At 42.1% G+C, this 12,648-nt stretch overlaps 2 protein-coding genes across 2 annotated transcripts in view; both read left to right on the top strand.

Moving 5' to 3' along the window:
- The window catches only part of LOC128544933 (deleted in malignant brain tumors 1 protein-like), a 63,158-nt gene extending 60,892 nt beyond the window's left edge, over window positions 1–2,266 (top strand). Inside the window, exon 9 of the mRNA XM_053515245.1 lies at window positions 2,046–2,266. Within this exon, the coding sequence (XP_053371220.1) occupies window positions 2,046–2,266 (221 nt within the window). The remainder of the gene's footprint in view (window positions 1–2,045) is intronic.
- A 2,126-nt stretch (window positions 2,267–4,392) lies between these two features.
- LOC128544932 (deleted in malignant brain tumors 1 protein-like) overlaps window positions 4,393–12,648 on the top strand; it is a 65,486-nt gene continuing 57,230 nt past the window's right edge. Inside the window, exons 1-2 of the mRNA XM_053515244.1 lie at window positions 4,393–4,615; window positions 9,350–9,664. Of these exons, the coding sequence (XP_053371219.1) occupies window positions 4,393–4,615; window positions 9,350–9,664 (538 nt within the window). The remainder of the gene's footprint in view (window positions 4,616–9,349; window positions 9,665–12,648) is intronic.

The raw sequence follows: 12,648 nt of genomic DNA, 5'->3' as shown, positions 1-12,648 counted from the left end.
ACACACAAGGCTAATTCTCCTAAAGGCTAATCCTGCTAGGAGACACAGAGACAAAGACATACTAATGCAAATATAAACTCAAAGCTGCAGAAACCAAAAGGCCAACTATAATTAAACTAAAACAAAACATAACCCACTTAATAGAACTCACATTAATGCTCGACCCAGTTTCCCAGAACAACCAGCTATTTATAACGAGAGTAATGAGCTACCTCGTTCAGGTGATGCGGGTGCTCACCTGAACGAGGTAGCTCATTACTCTCGTTCTGGGAAACTGAGTCTACCAACAAAAACTACAAACTAAAAACTGTGCCCTCTAGTGGGCAACCCTCACAATAATATTGTGGCGTGGGTGGGGCGGCGGCTACAATATACTCAACAATCTCCAAACATCAGGGGCTGACATGTTAAACTTATTTAGGGAGGAAAAAAATCTACATCGCCCTGTGTGAAAAAGTGATTGCCACCCTTGTTAAAAAATAACTTTACTGTGGTTTATCACACCTGAGTTCAATTTCTGTAGTCACCCCCAGGCCTGATTACTGCCACACCTGTTTTAATCAAGAAATCACTTAAATAGGAGCTACCTGACACAGAGAAGTGGACCAAAAGCACCTCAAAAGCTAGACATCATGCCAAGATCCAAATAAATTCAGAAACAAATGAGAACAAAAGTAATTGAGATCTATCAGTCTGGTAAAGGTTATAAAGCCATTTCTAAAGCTTTGGGACTCCAGCAAACCACAGTGAGAGCCATTATCCACAAATGGCAAAAACATGGAACAGTGGTGAACCTTCCCAGGAGTTCCCCCTCAACCAAAATTACCCCAAGAGCGCAGAGACAACTCATCCGAGAGGCCACAAAAGACCCCAGGACAACATCTAAAGAACTGCAGGCCTCATTTGCCTCAATTAAGGTCAGTGTTAACGACTCCACCATAAGAAAGAGACTGGGCAAAAATGGCCTGCATGGCAGATTTCCAAGGCGCAAACCACTTTTAAGCAAAAAGAACATTGAGGCTCGTCTCAATTTTGCTAATTTTGGGAAAATACCTTGTGGACCGACAAGACAAAAGTTGAACTTTTTGGAAGGTGCGTGTCCCGTTACGTCTGGCGTAAAAGTAACACAGCATTTCAGAAAAAGAACATCATACCAACAGTAAAATTGTAAAAACAGTAAAAAAAAAGGTGGTAGTGTGATGGTCTGGGGTTGTTTTGCTGCTTCAGGACCTGTAAGGCTTGCTGTGATAGATGAAACCATGAATTCTACTGTCTACCAAAAAATCCTGAAGAATGTCCGGCCATCTGTTTGTCAACTCAAGCTGAAGCGATCTTGGGTGCTGCAGCAGGACAATGACCCAAAACACACCAGCAAATCCACCTCTGAATGGCTGAAGAAAAACAAAATGAAGACTTTGAAATGGCCTAGTCAAAGTACTGACCTGAATTCTATTGAGATGTTGTGGTATGACCTTAAAAAGGCGGTTCATGCTAGAAAACCCTTAAATAAAGCTGAATTACAACAATTCTGGAAAGAAGAGTGGGCCAAAATTCCTCCAGAGCGCTGTAAAAGGCTCGTTATAAGTTATCGCAAACGCTTGATTGCAGTTATTGCTGCTAAGGGTGGCCCAACCAGTTATTAGGTTCGGGGGGCAATTACTTTTTCCACACAGGGCCATGTAGGTTTGGAATTTTTTTTCTCCCTAAATAATAAAAAACATCCTTTAAAAACAGCATTTTGTGTTTACGTGTGTTATTTTTGACTAATAGTTAAATGTGTTTGATGATCAGAAACATTTTGTGTGACAAACATGCAAAAGAATAAGAAATCAGGAAGAGGGCAAATAGTTTTTTACACCACTGTATATTACTAGCCAATTAGCCAATTAAATTTCATCAGTACGGTATACACACTTATTAAAAAGGCATAATATAAGATTTCTGTACCTGAGCAAATAACACCAGCATCTTCACTATGCCCACAGTTGTGTGTTCCAAATCCACTATGAGTGCACTGTGTAATGGTGCTTTCACTTCCGGAACAGCGAACATTATCCATCCATATTGGGCCACTTCCCTGACCGAAGGTGGCATGTTCATTAGCGCTGACAGCATTACCACACCCAAGCTGTCTACACACCACCTGTGCATCATTCATGTCCCAGTCATCATCACACACTGTTCCCCACGTGTTATTAAAACCGACTTCCACTCTACCAGAGCAGGAGTTACTGCCACCAACGAGACGTATGTTAGCGCCATCTAAGACAAACAGCAAAAAGCAATATTAATTAATGATAGTAAATCTCATCAGGGACGATCTCATTATTTTGATTCCTACACATTCAAATTTCATATAAACTTAAATAATTATTTTGATTGTGTAAAGCTGCTTTGTGACAATGTCAATTGTTAAAAGTGTTATAGAAATAAAATTAAATTGAGTTTAATTAAATCTTGATAGTTTTTTCATACACTTGAACTGATTTGATTTTATTTTCGTCAGCATTTTGTTTCTCAGAAATGTATTTACATAATGAATAATATACTTTTCTGTACTGCCTAAGTTTAACATGTCAGCCCCTGATGTTTGGAGATTGTTGAGTATATTGTAGCCGCCGCCCCGCCCACGCCACAATATTATTGTGAGGGTTGCCCACTAGAGGGCACAGTTTTTAGTTTGTAGTTTTCATTGGACGAGCTAGCTCATTACTCTCGTTATAAATAGCTGGTTGTTCTGGGAAACTGGGTCGAGCATTAATGTGAGTTCTATTAAGTGGGTTATGTTTTGTTTTAGTTTAATTATAGTTGGCCTTTTGGTTTCTGCAGCTTTGAGTTTATATTTGCATTAGTATGTCTTTGTCTCTGTGTCTTCTAGCAGGATTAGGTAGGTTTTGGTCTCACCCTCCTGGGATGGCCTTCATGACGGCCAGTTTAATTATGGTGCTTGATAGATTTTGCAAATGCACTTAACAATACTGTTCCTGCAGGAACTATTACAGACAGGCTGACCTTAAAATAACAACTTACTGTTGTTTTTGTTGTTGTTACATAATTACCTAATTCCATATGTGTTATTTTATAGTTCCCTTTTAAAGGCTACATTCGATGCTGCGTGAACATCTTTTCATGTTGGCTGTTGTGAAGCATGTGTGTATCAAACACGCCAAATTTTGTCTTATATAACCTTAGTCAGGTGACGTCATCTGATGAGACGCACCTGCAGGTTATAAATAGGAGCAAACCGGAAACATTCCTCAGATCTTTTTGTCTTTAGACCGCATTGTGTCGCGTGTGTTTACAAGCAAGCTAAAAGCAAAGAAAAGTGTTAACTCACAAATAAAATGAGAGTTTAAATTGGGATGTGTCCCCCCTAGTGAAAATTTTCTTTCGAAAGGGGATCCCCACACTTTTTGCTTTGAGTCTTTAGGCGAAAAGCACACTCTCCTTGGGCTTCAAGGAGACTGTGAACACTGTGATCTTCTCCCCATGAAAGTGCTTCGCGCGCGCCTCGCTTTTTTTAGAGAACCACGAGCCGCGCTGCATTCCTGGGGTTCACAAGCCGATCTGGCAGATGTTCCCGAGACGGATTCCCTCCTTCTTTCTCTCGCCCTCTCATCGGGTCGGGAAGTCTCTCCTTCCACTTCACAAGCGCCCTGGTGCTTCTTGTGAGTATGTAGAAGAGACTTGTTCTCTTGCTTCTGTGGAAATGGAAGTAGCTACCTCAGAATGCTCCTCTAAAAACGAGAGAGAATAGAAGGAGCTGCTTGAAGTGATAACGCGTGCAGGAGCAAGCCTTCCCCAAACACTCTAAATTAGACGACAGATTCCTGTCGGGTGGCCAGGAGATGGAGCCACAATGCTGCTCTCTCCCCTTTTTTGACGACCTCCACAATGAATTAACTCGTTCTTGGAGCAAGCCCTACTCATCCCGTATTTTTGTACCATCGTCTTAATTTTATTCAAATATCGTTGATGCGAAAGCACGGGGTTATATGATGATGCCCCAGATAGAAGAGACGCTTGTGGGCTATCTCTCTTCTGGGACATCATCCTCCCTAAAGAAGCCAACGCTTCCCTCCAAGCCGTGTAGACTTTCTTGTACCCTGGTAGGAAGGGCTTTTCAAGCAGCAGGTCAGGCCAGCGCTTCATTGCACACCATGGCGGTCTTGCAGGCGTACCAGGCTGATCTGCTAAAAGATTTGAACATGAGCGGCACTGTGGATGATAGAGCATTCACAGAATTACGCTGGGCTACAGACTTGTCTCTTCGCGTGACTAAGCAGACGGGCAGTGCTATCGGCCGTTCTATGGCTTCCCTGGTGTCCGCAGAGAGGCGCCTGTGGTTAAACTTGACAGGCATCAAGGATAAGGATCGAACATTCCTCCTTGATGCCCGTCTCACTTTCCGGCCTATTCGGTGACGCCGTTAATTCCGTCGCCACTAGGTTTCGGGAAGCCAGGCTATATAAACAGGCCTTCGGGAAGTTTCTCCCACGCCGTGCTCAAGAGTTGGGTCTGTCAGCCATCCAGTCTCGACCAGATCTGATTCTTGCCAGGCGGGAGGCGCAGAAGGAAAGCGTCAGCAGCCGGGCACCCCCCCGTAAGGACTGGGGTATGGCTCGCCGCCCTTCACAAGTCGCCTCAAAGAGATCTGACCACCGCACTTTGAAGAAGTCCCGAAGCTTATGCGCCCAGGACCGTCGGGGTGGCCCCAACCCGGGGAGGGGCACATAACATACTTTTCAATAAGAAAGTGCCCTCTCTGGCACCCCCAGGGGGTCAGTGTTCAGGTTCCGCCGCCATTAGTGTTTTGGTCTCCAACAGCACGTTAGTCCTTCCATCACATCCTGCTGTGTCTCAGGATGCCGAACCGCTAACATCCCCCTGTACAGCCGAAGTGCTAAAACTTTTGCCCCTTTTGGAGTAACTGGCAGCGTGGAAGCTACTGCCAGGCATATCTCCCTGGGTACTAAAGACTCCAGGGCATCCGTATTTTAAATTACATAGACGATTGGCTGATTCTAGCCCAGTCTCAGGAGCTAGCGTTTCGACATTGGGATGTCATCCTAGCTCATCTCCATTCTTTAGGATTGAGACTCAACGCTACAAAAAGCATTCTCTTACCGGTTCAAAGGACAACATACTTGGGTGTCACATGGGCGTCGGTCATTATGCGGGCACAGCTGTCCCCCGCTCGTATAGAATCCATTCGCAACGCCCTGAAGGACATCAAGCTAGACCAGAGAGTGACTGTACATCGCTTTCAAAAATGAGTAGGCCTCATGGCAGCTGCATCCACGGTGATATCTTTGGGCCTCCTGCACAAGAGAGTGTTTCAGTTGTGGCTAAGAGCCAGGGGATGTCACTCAAGGGCCAATCCCCAAAGGCAAATAAGGGTCTTGGATGGCCGTCCAGCCCAAGGGAGCTGGAGAGGCCATCTTCTCGCATGGCACATCAATTGCCTCAAAATGATGGCTCTATTTTTAGCCCCTACAGCACTTCCTCCAGCAGTTAAGAGGCTACCATGTTTTAGTGCGGGTGGACAACACATCGGTAGTCTCGTACATTAATCGCTAGGGCGGACTGCGCTCACGCCGCTTGAACAAGCTAGCCACCAGAGAGCTAAACGTTTGAGGCCACCCACTAGAGCCACTGTCCCTTCGTGGGATTTATGTATCATGCTCAAAGGTCTAAATGACACCCCTTTCGAACCACTAGAGTCAGCGCCTATCAGGTTTCTGACCCTTAAGATGTTTTTTTTGATGGCCATTACCTCACTGAAAAGAATTGGAGATCTGCACGCCTGTCTGTCAGTCTCCCCATCCTGCCTAGACTTTGCGGACGTCCTGTCAGACAAAATTGATCTGAGGAATGTTTCCGGTTCACTCCTATTTATAACCTGCAGGTGCGCTTCATCAGATGACATCACCTGACCGAGGTTATATATGCCAAAATTTGGCGTTTTTGATACACACATGCTTCACAACCGGCAACACAGAAAGATGTTTCCTTAGCATTTTCACGCAGCATCTCGTTCCCGCTTTTCCAGGGAACAGGGTTACAGTACAGCAAAGTAACTCGAGACGTTGAAATCCCCAGTATTGTTGTAGAATGTATAAAATAAATCACTAAACAAAAACAAAGAAATTTCCAAGTGACCCCAAACTTTTGAACAGTAGTGTATGTATGTATGTATGTATGTATGTATGTATGTATATATATATACACACACCTGTGGAGGTATGGAAATGCTTAGGAGAGGTGGCAGTAGAGTTTTTGACAAGTTTGTTTAACAAGATCTTGGAGAGTGAGAGGATTCCAGAGGAATGGAGGAGAAGTGTATTGGTGCCAATTTTTAAGAACAAGGGAGATGTGCAAAGCTGTGGCAATTATAGGGGTATAAAGCTAATGAGCCAGACAATGAAGCTGTGGGAAAGAGTAGTGGAAGCTAGGTTAAGGGCAGAGGTGAGTATTTGTGGGCAGATTTTTTGGCGTTTTTGATACACACATGCTTCACAACCGGCAACACAGAAAGATGTTTCCTTAGCATTTTCACGCAGCATCTCGTTCCCGCTTTTCCAGGGAACAGGGTTACAGTACAGCAAAGTAACTCGAGACGTTTTGAAATCCCCAGTATTGTTGTAGAATGTATAAAATAAATCACTAAACAAAAACAAAGAAATTTCCAAGTGACCCCAAACTTTTGAACAGTAGTGTATGTATGTATGTATGTATGTATATATATATATATATATATATATATATATATATATATATATATATATATATATATATATACACACACCTGTGGAGGTATGGAAATGCTTAGGAGAGGTGGCAGTAGAGTTTTTGACAAGTTTGTTTAACAAGATCTTGGAGAGTGAGAGGATTCCAGAGGAATGGAGGAGAAGTGTATTGGTGCCAATTTTTAAGAACAAGGGAGATGTGCAAAGCTGTGGCAATTATAGGGGTATAAAGCTAATGAGCCAGACAATGAAGCTGTGGGAAAGAGTAGTGGAAGCTAGGTTAAGGGCAGAGGTGAGTATTTGTGGGCAGCAATATGGTTTTATGCCTAGAAAGAGTACATCAGATGCAGTATTTGCTTTGAGGATGCTGGCGGAGATGTACAGAGAAGCTAACAGGGAGTTGCATTGTGTCTTTTAAGATTTAGAGAAAGCGTATGACAGGGTGCCAAGAGAGGAGCTGTGGTATTGTATGAGAAAGTCTGGAGTGGCAGAGAAGTATGTTAGAGTGGTGCAGAACATGTATGAGAGCTGTAAGACAGTGGTAAAAGGTGCTGTAGGTGTGACAGAAGAGTTCAAGGTGGAGGTGGGTCTGCATCAAGGATCGGCTCTGAGCCCCTTTTTGTTTGCTCTGGTGATAGACAGGATGACAGATGAGGTAAGACAGGAGTCCCCATGGACTATGATGTTTGCAGATGACATTGTGCTCTGTAGCGAGAGCAGGGAACAGGTGGAGGAAAATTTGGAGAGGTGGAGGTATGCTCTGGAAAGCAGAGGAATGAAGATTAGCCGCAGCAAGACGGAATACATGTGTGTAAATGAGAGGGACCCAGGAGGATCGATGAGGCTACAGGGAGCAGAGGTAAAGAAGGTGCACGATTTTAAGTACTTGGGGTCAACGGTCCAGAGTAACGCAGAGTGTGGAAAGGAGGTGAAGAGGCGGGTACAGGCAGTTCGGAATGGGTGGAGAAAAGTGTCAGGTGTGTTGTGCGATAAAAGAGTATCAGCGAGAATGAAAGGAAAGGTGTACAGGACAGTGGTGAAACCAGCGATGCTCTACGGCTTAGAGACAGTGGCGCTGAAGAAAAGACAGGAGGCAGAGTTGGAGGTAGCAGAGCTGAAGATGTTGAGGTTCTCTTTGGGAGTGACAAGGATGGATAGGATTAAGAATGAGTTTATCAGAGGGACAACCCACGTTAGATGTTTTGGAGATAAAGTCAGAGAGGGAGCCAGATTGAGGTGGTTTGGACATGTTCAGAGGAGAGATGGTGAATATATCGGTAGAAGGATGCTGAGGTTGGAACTGCCAGGCAGGAGATCTAGAGGAAGACCAAAGAGGAGATTTATGGATGCAGTGAGAGAGCACATGAAGTTAGTTGGTGTGAGAGAAGAGGATGCAGAGATAGGGTTAGATGGAGGCAAATGATTCGCTGTGGCGACCCCTGAAAGGGAACAGCCGAAAGACAAAGAAGAAGAAAATATATATACACACACTACCGTTCAAAAGGGTTATTAACCCTTTTCAGCATAAGTTTAAGGCATCGTCACAGCTGATCTGTTTGAGATCCCTATTGTAAAGAAAAAATCCCTCTGCAATTTTGCATCCTCAATGACTTTAGATCATATTGGCCCTATTTGGTGGCAATCGTATGAATTCGCTAGGAAGAGTATGTCAAAATCGTTTGTGTTTTGTACCAAAATAACCGGCCTCCTGTTGAGTTTAGCCTAGGACATTCAGTGCAAAAGTTGTTCGGCTCAATGAGCTTTAAATGGTACAGAGTTTCTGAGGGCCTCGTGCTAGGCCCATGGCCCAGACTCTCAGACATCCTAATAGCAGCAGATTCCAACTCTCTGCCAATGATGCACAGGTGGTGTAAACAGCTTGGATGTGGTAATGCTGTCAGCGCTCATCGTAAAGCCCACTTTGGTCAGGGAAGAGGCCCAATACTGCATGCCAATATATACAATAAGGAAACTCACGCATTTCAGACGCGCATGTGTTTGTCACTGACACACATGTTCCCAGTAGTAAAAATAAAGTTGTGTTGTGCATTTGTTGTTGGAAATGAGTCTCTCGACGGAGCAAAAGTATTCATAGTTTAGTAATATTTCCGCTTATTGGCAAATAGTCGTGAATAGAGGCAAAGTTTTAAAAAATATGTCAGGACAAGTCCTTATACCTGTCCTATTCCCCAGGTCTAAAAAGTATTTTTTTTTTTTCATTTATTCCCATGTTTATTTTTCTGCCATGTACTGTTTCCTGTTTTTATATTCCCCCTTTTGTTCTCTTTTCTTTTATTTTCATGTTTATTTAATGTTTTTTTTCTTTTATTTGATTTTCATTCCATTTCTTTATATTTATACTCTTTCTTTATTTCCCCTTCCTCTCTTAGATGCAGAAATACATAATAATTTAGTACTACATTTCTAATAATATACTCAACAAGCTCCAAACATCAGGGGGCTGGCAGGTTAAACATTAGTAACAAATTGTATTTAAAAAGTGCAGCATCCACTGTATGCTCTCAATAATATTATTAATTAATCATTAATTACATTAATCACTATCATTAATTGATATTGAATTTTGCTCTTTGTCTTAGATGGCTCTAACATACGACTGGCTGGTGGCAGTAACTCCTGCTCTGGTAGAGTGGAAGTCTATCATAATAACCAGTGGGGAACAGTGTGTGATGATGACTGGGACATGAATGATGCACAGGTGGTGTGTAGACAGCTTGGATGTGGTAATGCTGTCAGTGCAAATAAAAATGCCACCTTTGGTCAGGGTAGTGGCCCAATATGGATGGATGATGTTTACTGTACCGGAAGTCAAAGCACCATCACACAGTGCACTCATAATGGATTTGGAAAACACAACTGTAACCATGGTGAAGATGCTGGTGTTACTTGCTCAGGTACAGAAATCTCATATTATGACTTTTTAATAAATGTGATTATATGTTTACTGTACTAATGAACTTTAATTGGCTATTAAAAATATATATAAAGGTGCATATGAGTAGGTTGCCTCCAGGCAGGAGGGGCATTGCCCACACAAACAGATAAAAATATCTCTCAACAATTTCCAATTAAATTAAAATATTTTTTTCCACAAATTATGAGTGGGGAAATCACTGTGTTATCACTTGAAGGAAATGTGGGTTTGTTACGTGTCAGATATTAAATAGGATAAAAAAACATAACATTTTGGTGAAGTAAAGACTTTTACTCACGTTTTGAAATTTGTATGATGTTAGGTTTTAAATGAAGATGTAGTGTGTCCGAGCTAAGTTTTAAGCTAAGAGAAGTAGAGTTTTAGCTTGTTGTGTCCGCTGCACCTTGATACACTTACCGGTCCGGGCCCGATCGACCGGGAGAGACAAACACACACACACACACGCAGGCATGATGTCTGAAGATCTCTGTTTATTCTCAGCAAAGAGAGCACATTTAAACGGTGTTACGTCCCGAACATCAAAAGAACCATCATTAACATGTCAGTCATAGAGGGACCCGGAGACAGACAGGTGAGAGGAGATACATTTGCATTCTCCTGATTAAACAAAAGGATTCTAGCAGACAGGAGCCATTTGGATGTCTCCTCGTCTGGATACAGGATATAGAAGGTGTTACCACAGAAGACATGAGGAAGCACAGTGAGGGGTCTGTTCTCAGAGCACAGGAATCTTCTTATTAGATTACATTGTCTTACTATTTTATAAAACCTTACATATGATTACAGAAAAAAATGTAGGAGTGTCACCCAAAACAAAGAAATAATCTAAACAAACAATTCTTATAACTAACCCCTAAACTAATAACAGAAAAGAAATCTGAAAATACCGAAAAACCTTCTAAACTAAACTCCTTTAAACTAAACACTAAACGTAACACTCCTAATCAATGAGTTGATCTAATACTAATTAAATAATTGAATAAATCAAAGCACCAAAATGCTTCTTGAAATTGAAGTTGAACTTGAATCGTAGTAGGCCAAACTAAAACTCCAACACGTTCAGTGTAAACACACACACACACAATTCGATACAAGTCAATAGACAGAAACAGAACTATGGATAGGTTTGAATCGCACAAAGCAAAGCATAATTCCTTATGTCCGAAAATACAATAAGCATCTGGAGATTACTAAAGTTGAAGCAGTTTTGTTGAACACATTGAAGCACAAGATACACTGGCGAGGCGAGCACACACACACACACACTGAACTCAAGGCCTCAAATACATTCGGCACGTCAGCGGATTGGCAGAGCGTCATGACGTCAAATTGATGATGGACAGCCCAGTCAGCCAATAAACATATACCTAGAAGCGGAGTGAGAAAATTTCCACTAGATGGCAGTAGTGATGGTAATGGTAAGGATTTTTCTTATTTTGCTATTTTCTCCATCACACTTTACGGTTTGGAAAATACTGTTTTCATGATGATTGCAGTGCCCTATTTACATCAGATTTAGTGCTGTGTGTTCTTTTCAAATAGTTAAATCTTAGTTTCACTAGTGCATAGAGGAAGGAAGAACTATGGTTGAGGAAAAAATGTGAATGATTGTGATTGGAGATAACGCAAACGTTTGATATTATCAAATCATAAAAAAGAAAAAAATAACAGTAGCGCGCTATATTTGATGCATTTCCAAATGCATAATTCAAACAAAACACAAAGGATTAAGACTAAACAGCAGTGTAGCCTTAAAAAATCAGTCTGACTAATTGGCAAAAAAGGCAATTTGCTAGGGAGCATAAAGAATTGATTGTGGCACATTGGAAAAAGGCCATGTGGTCTGATGAGTCCAGATTTACCCTGTTCCAGAGTATTGTGTACATCATGGCAAGTAGACAGGTGGATAAAGTGATGCCTAGTATGCCGAGTATAAACCGGTGTGAGCAGTGTCATGATCTGGGGTTGCTTCTGTTGGTCAAGTCTAGGTTTAGCAACATTATGTACCTAAGAAATGATGTCAGCGGATGACCTGAATATACTGAACTAACCAGGGTTTTCCATTAATTTATTTTTTTAAATCCCTGATGGCACAGGCATATCCAAAATGGCAATGCCAGGATTCATCTCAGTCAAATTGTGAAAGAGTGATTTAGGATGTACAAGACATTATATTTCCACTTGATTGTCCACAGAGCCCAGACATTAACCCCATTGAGAATCTTTGGAATGTGCTGGAAAAGTGAGTCTTCTCACTCTTCCATCATCAATACCTCTTTTGATTGTGTAAAGCTGCATTGCGACAATGTCAATTGTTAAAAGTGCTATACAAATAAAATTTAATTGAATTGAATACAATATCTTGGAGAGACAATAATGTGACTCTGGATTACAATAAACGTTGTGATATTGCATAAGCTTATTAAAATGATGTCACAGCGAATTATTGCCCTAATCAAAGCAAAAGGCTTTATAATTAAGTATTATATACTCAGCAAAAAAAGAAACGTCCTCTGACTTTCAACTGATTTTACTTTCAGTAAACCGAATGTGTAAATATTTGTATGAACACTAAAAGAGTCAACACCATAAGACATAAACTTAAAATGTTTCCCAATGTGTCCCTGAATGAAGGGAGGCTCAGAATCAAAAGTACCAGTCAGTATCTGGTGGCCACCAGCTGCTTGAAGTACTGCAGTGCATCTCCTCCTCATGGACTGCCTATTGCGGACAGTCTGAGCACTGATGGAGGGATTGTGTGTTCCTGGTGTGACTCGGGCAGTTGTTGTGGCCATCCTGTACCTGTCACGCAGGTGTGATATTCGAATGTACCGATCCTGTGCGGGTGTTGTTACACGTGGTCTTCCACTGCGAGGATGATCAGCTGTCCTTCCTGTCTTCCTGTAGCGCTGTCTTAGGCGTCTCACAGTGCAGACATGGCAA

The sequence above is a fragment of the Clarias gariepinus genome, chromosome 16 (assembly GCF_024256425.1).
Source record: "Clarias gariepinus isolate MV-2021 ecotype Netherlands chromosome 16, CGAR_prim_01v2, whole genome shotgun sequence".
Classification (NCBI taxonomy): Eukaryota; Metazoa; Chordata; class Actinopteri; order Siluriformes; family Clariidae; genus Clarias; species Clarias gariepinus.
This window is presented reverse-complemented; position numbering and strand designations above follow the sequence as displayed.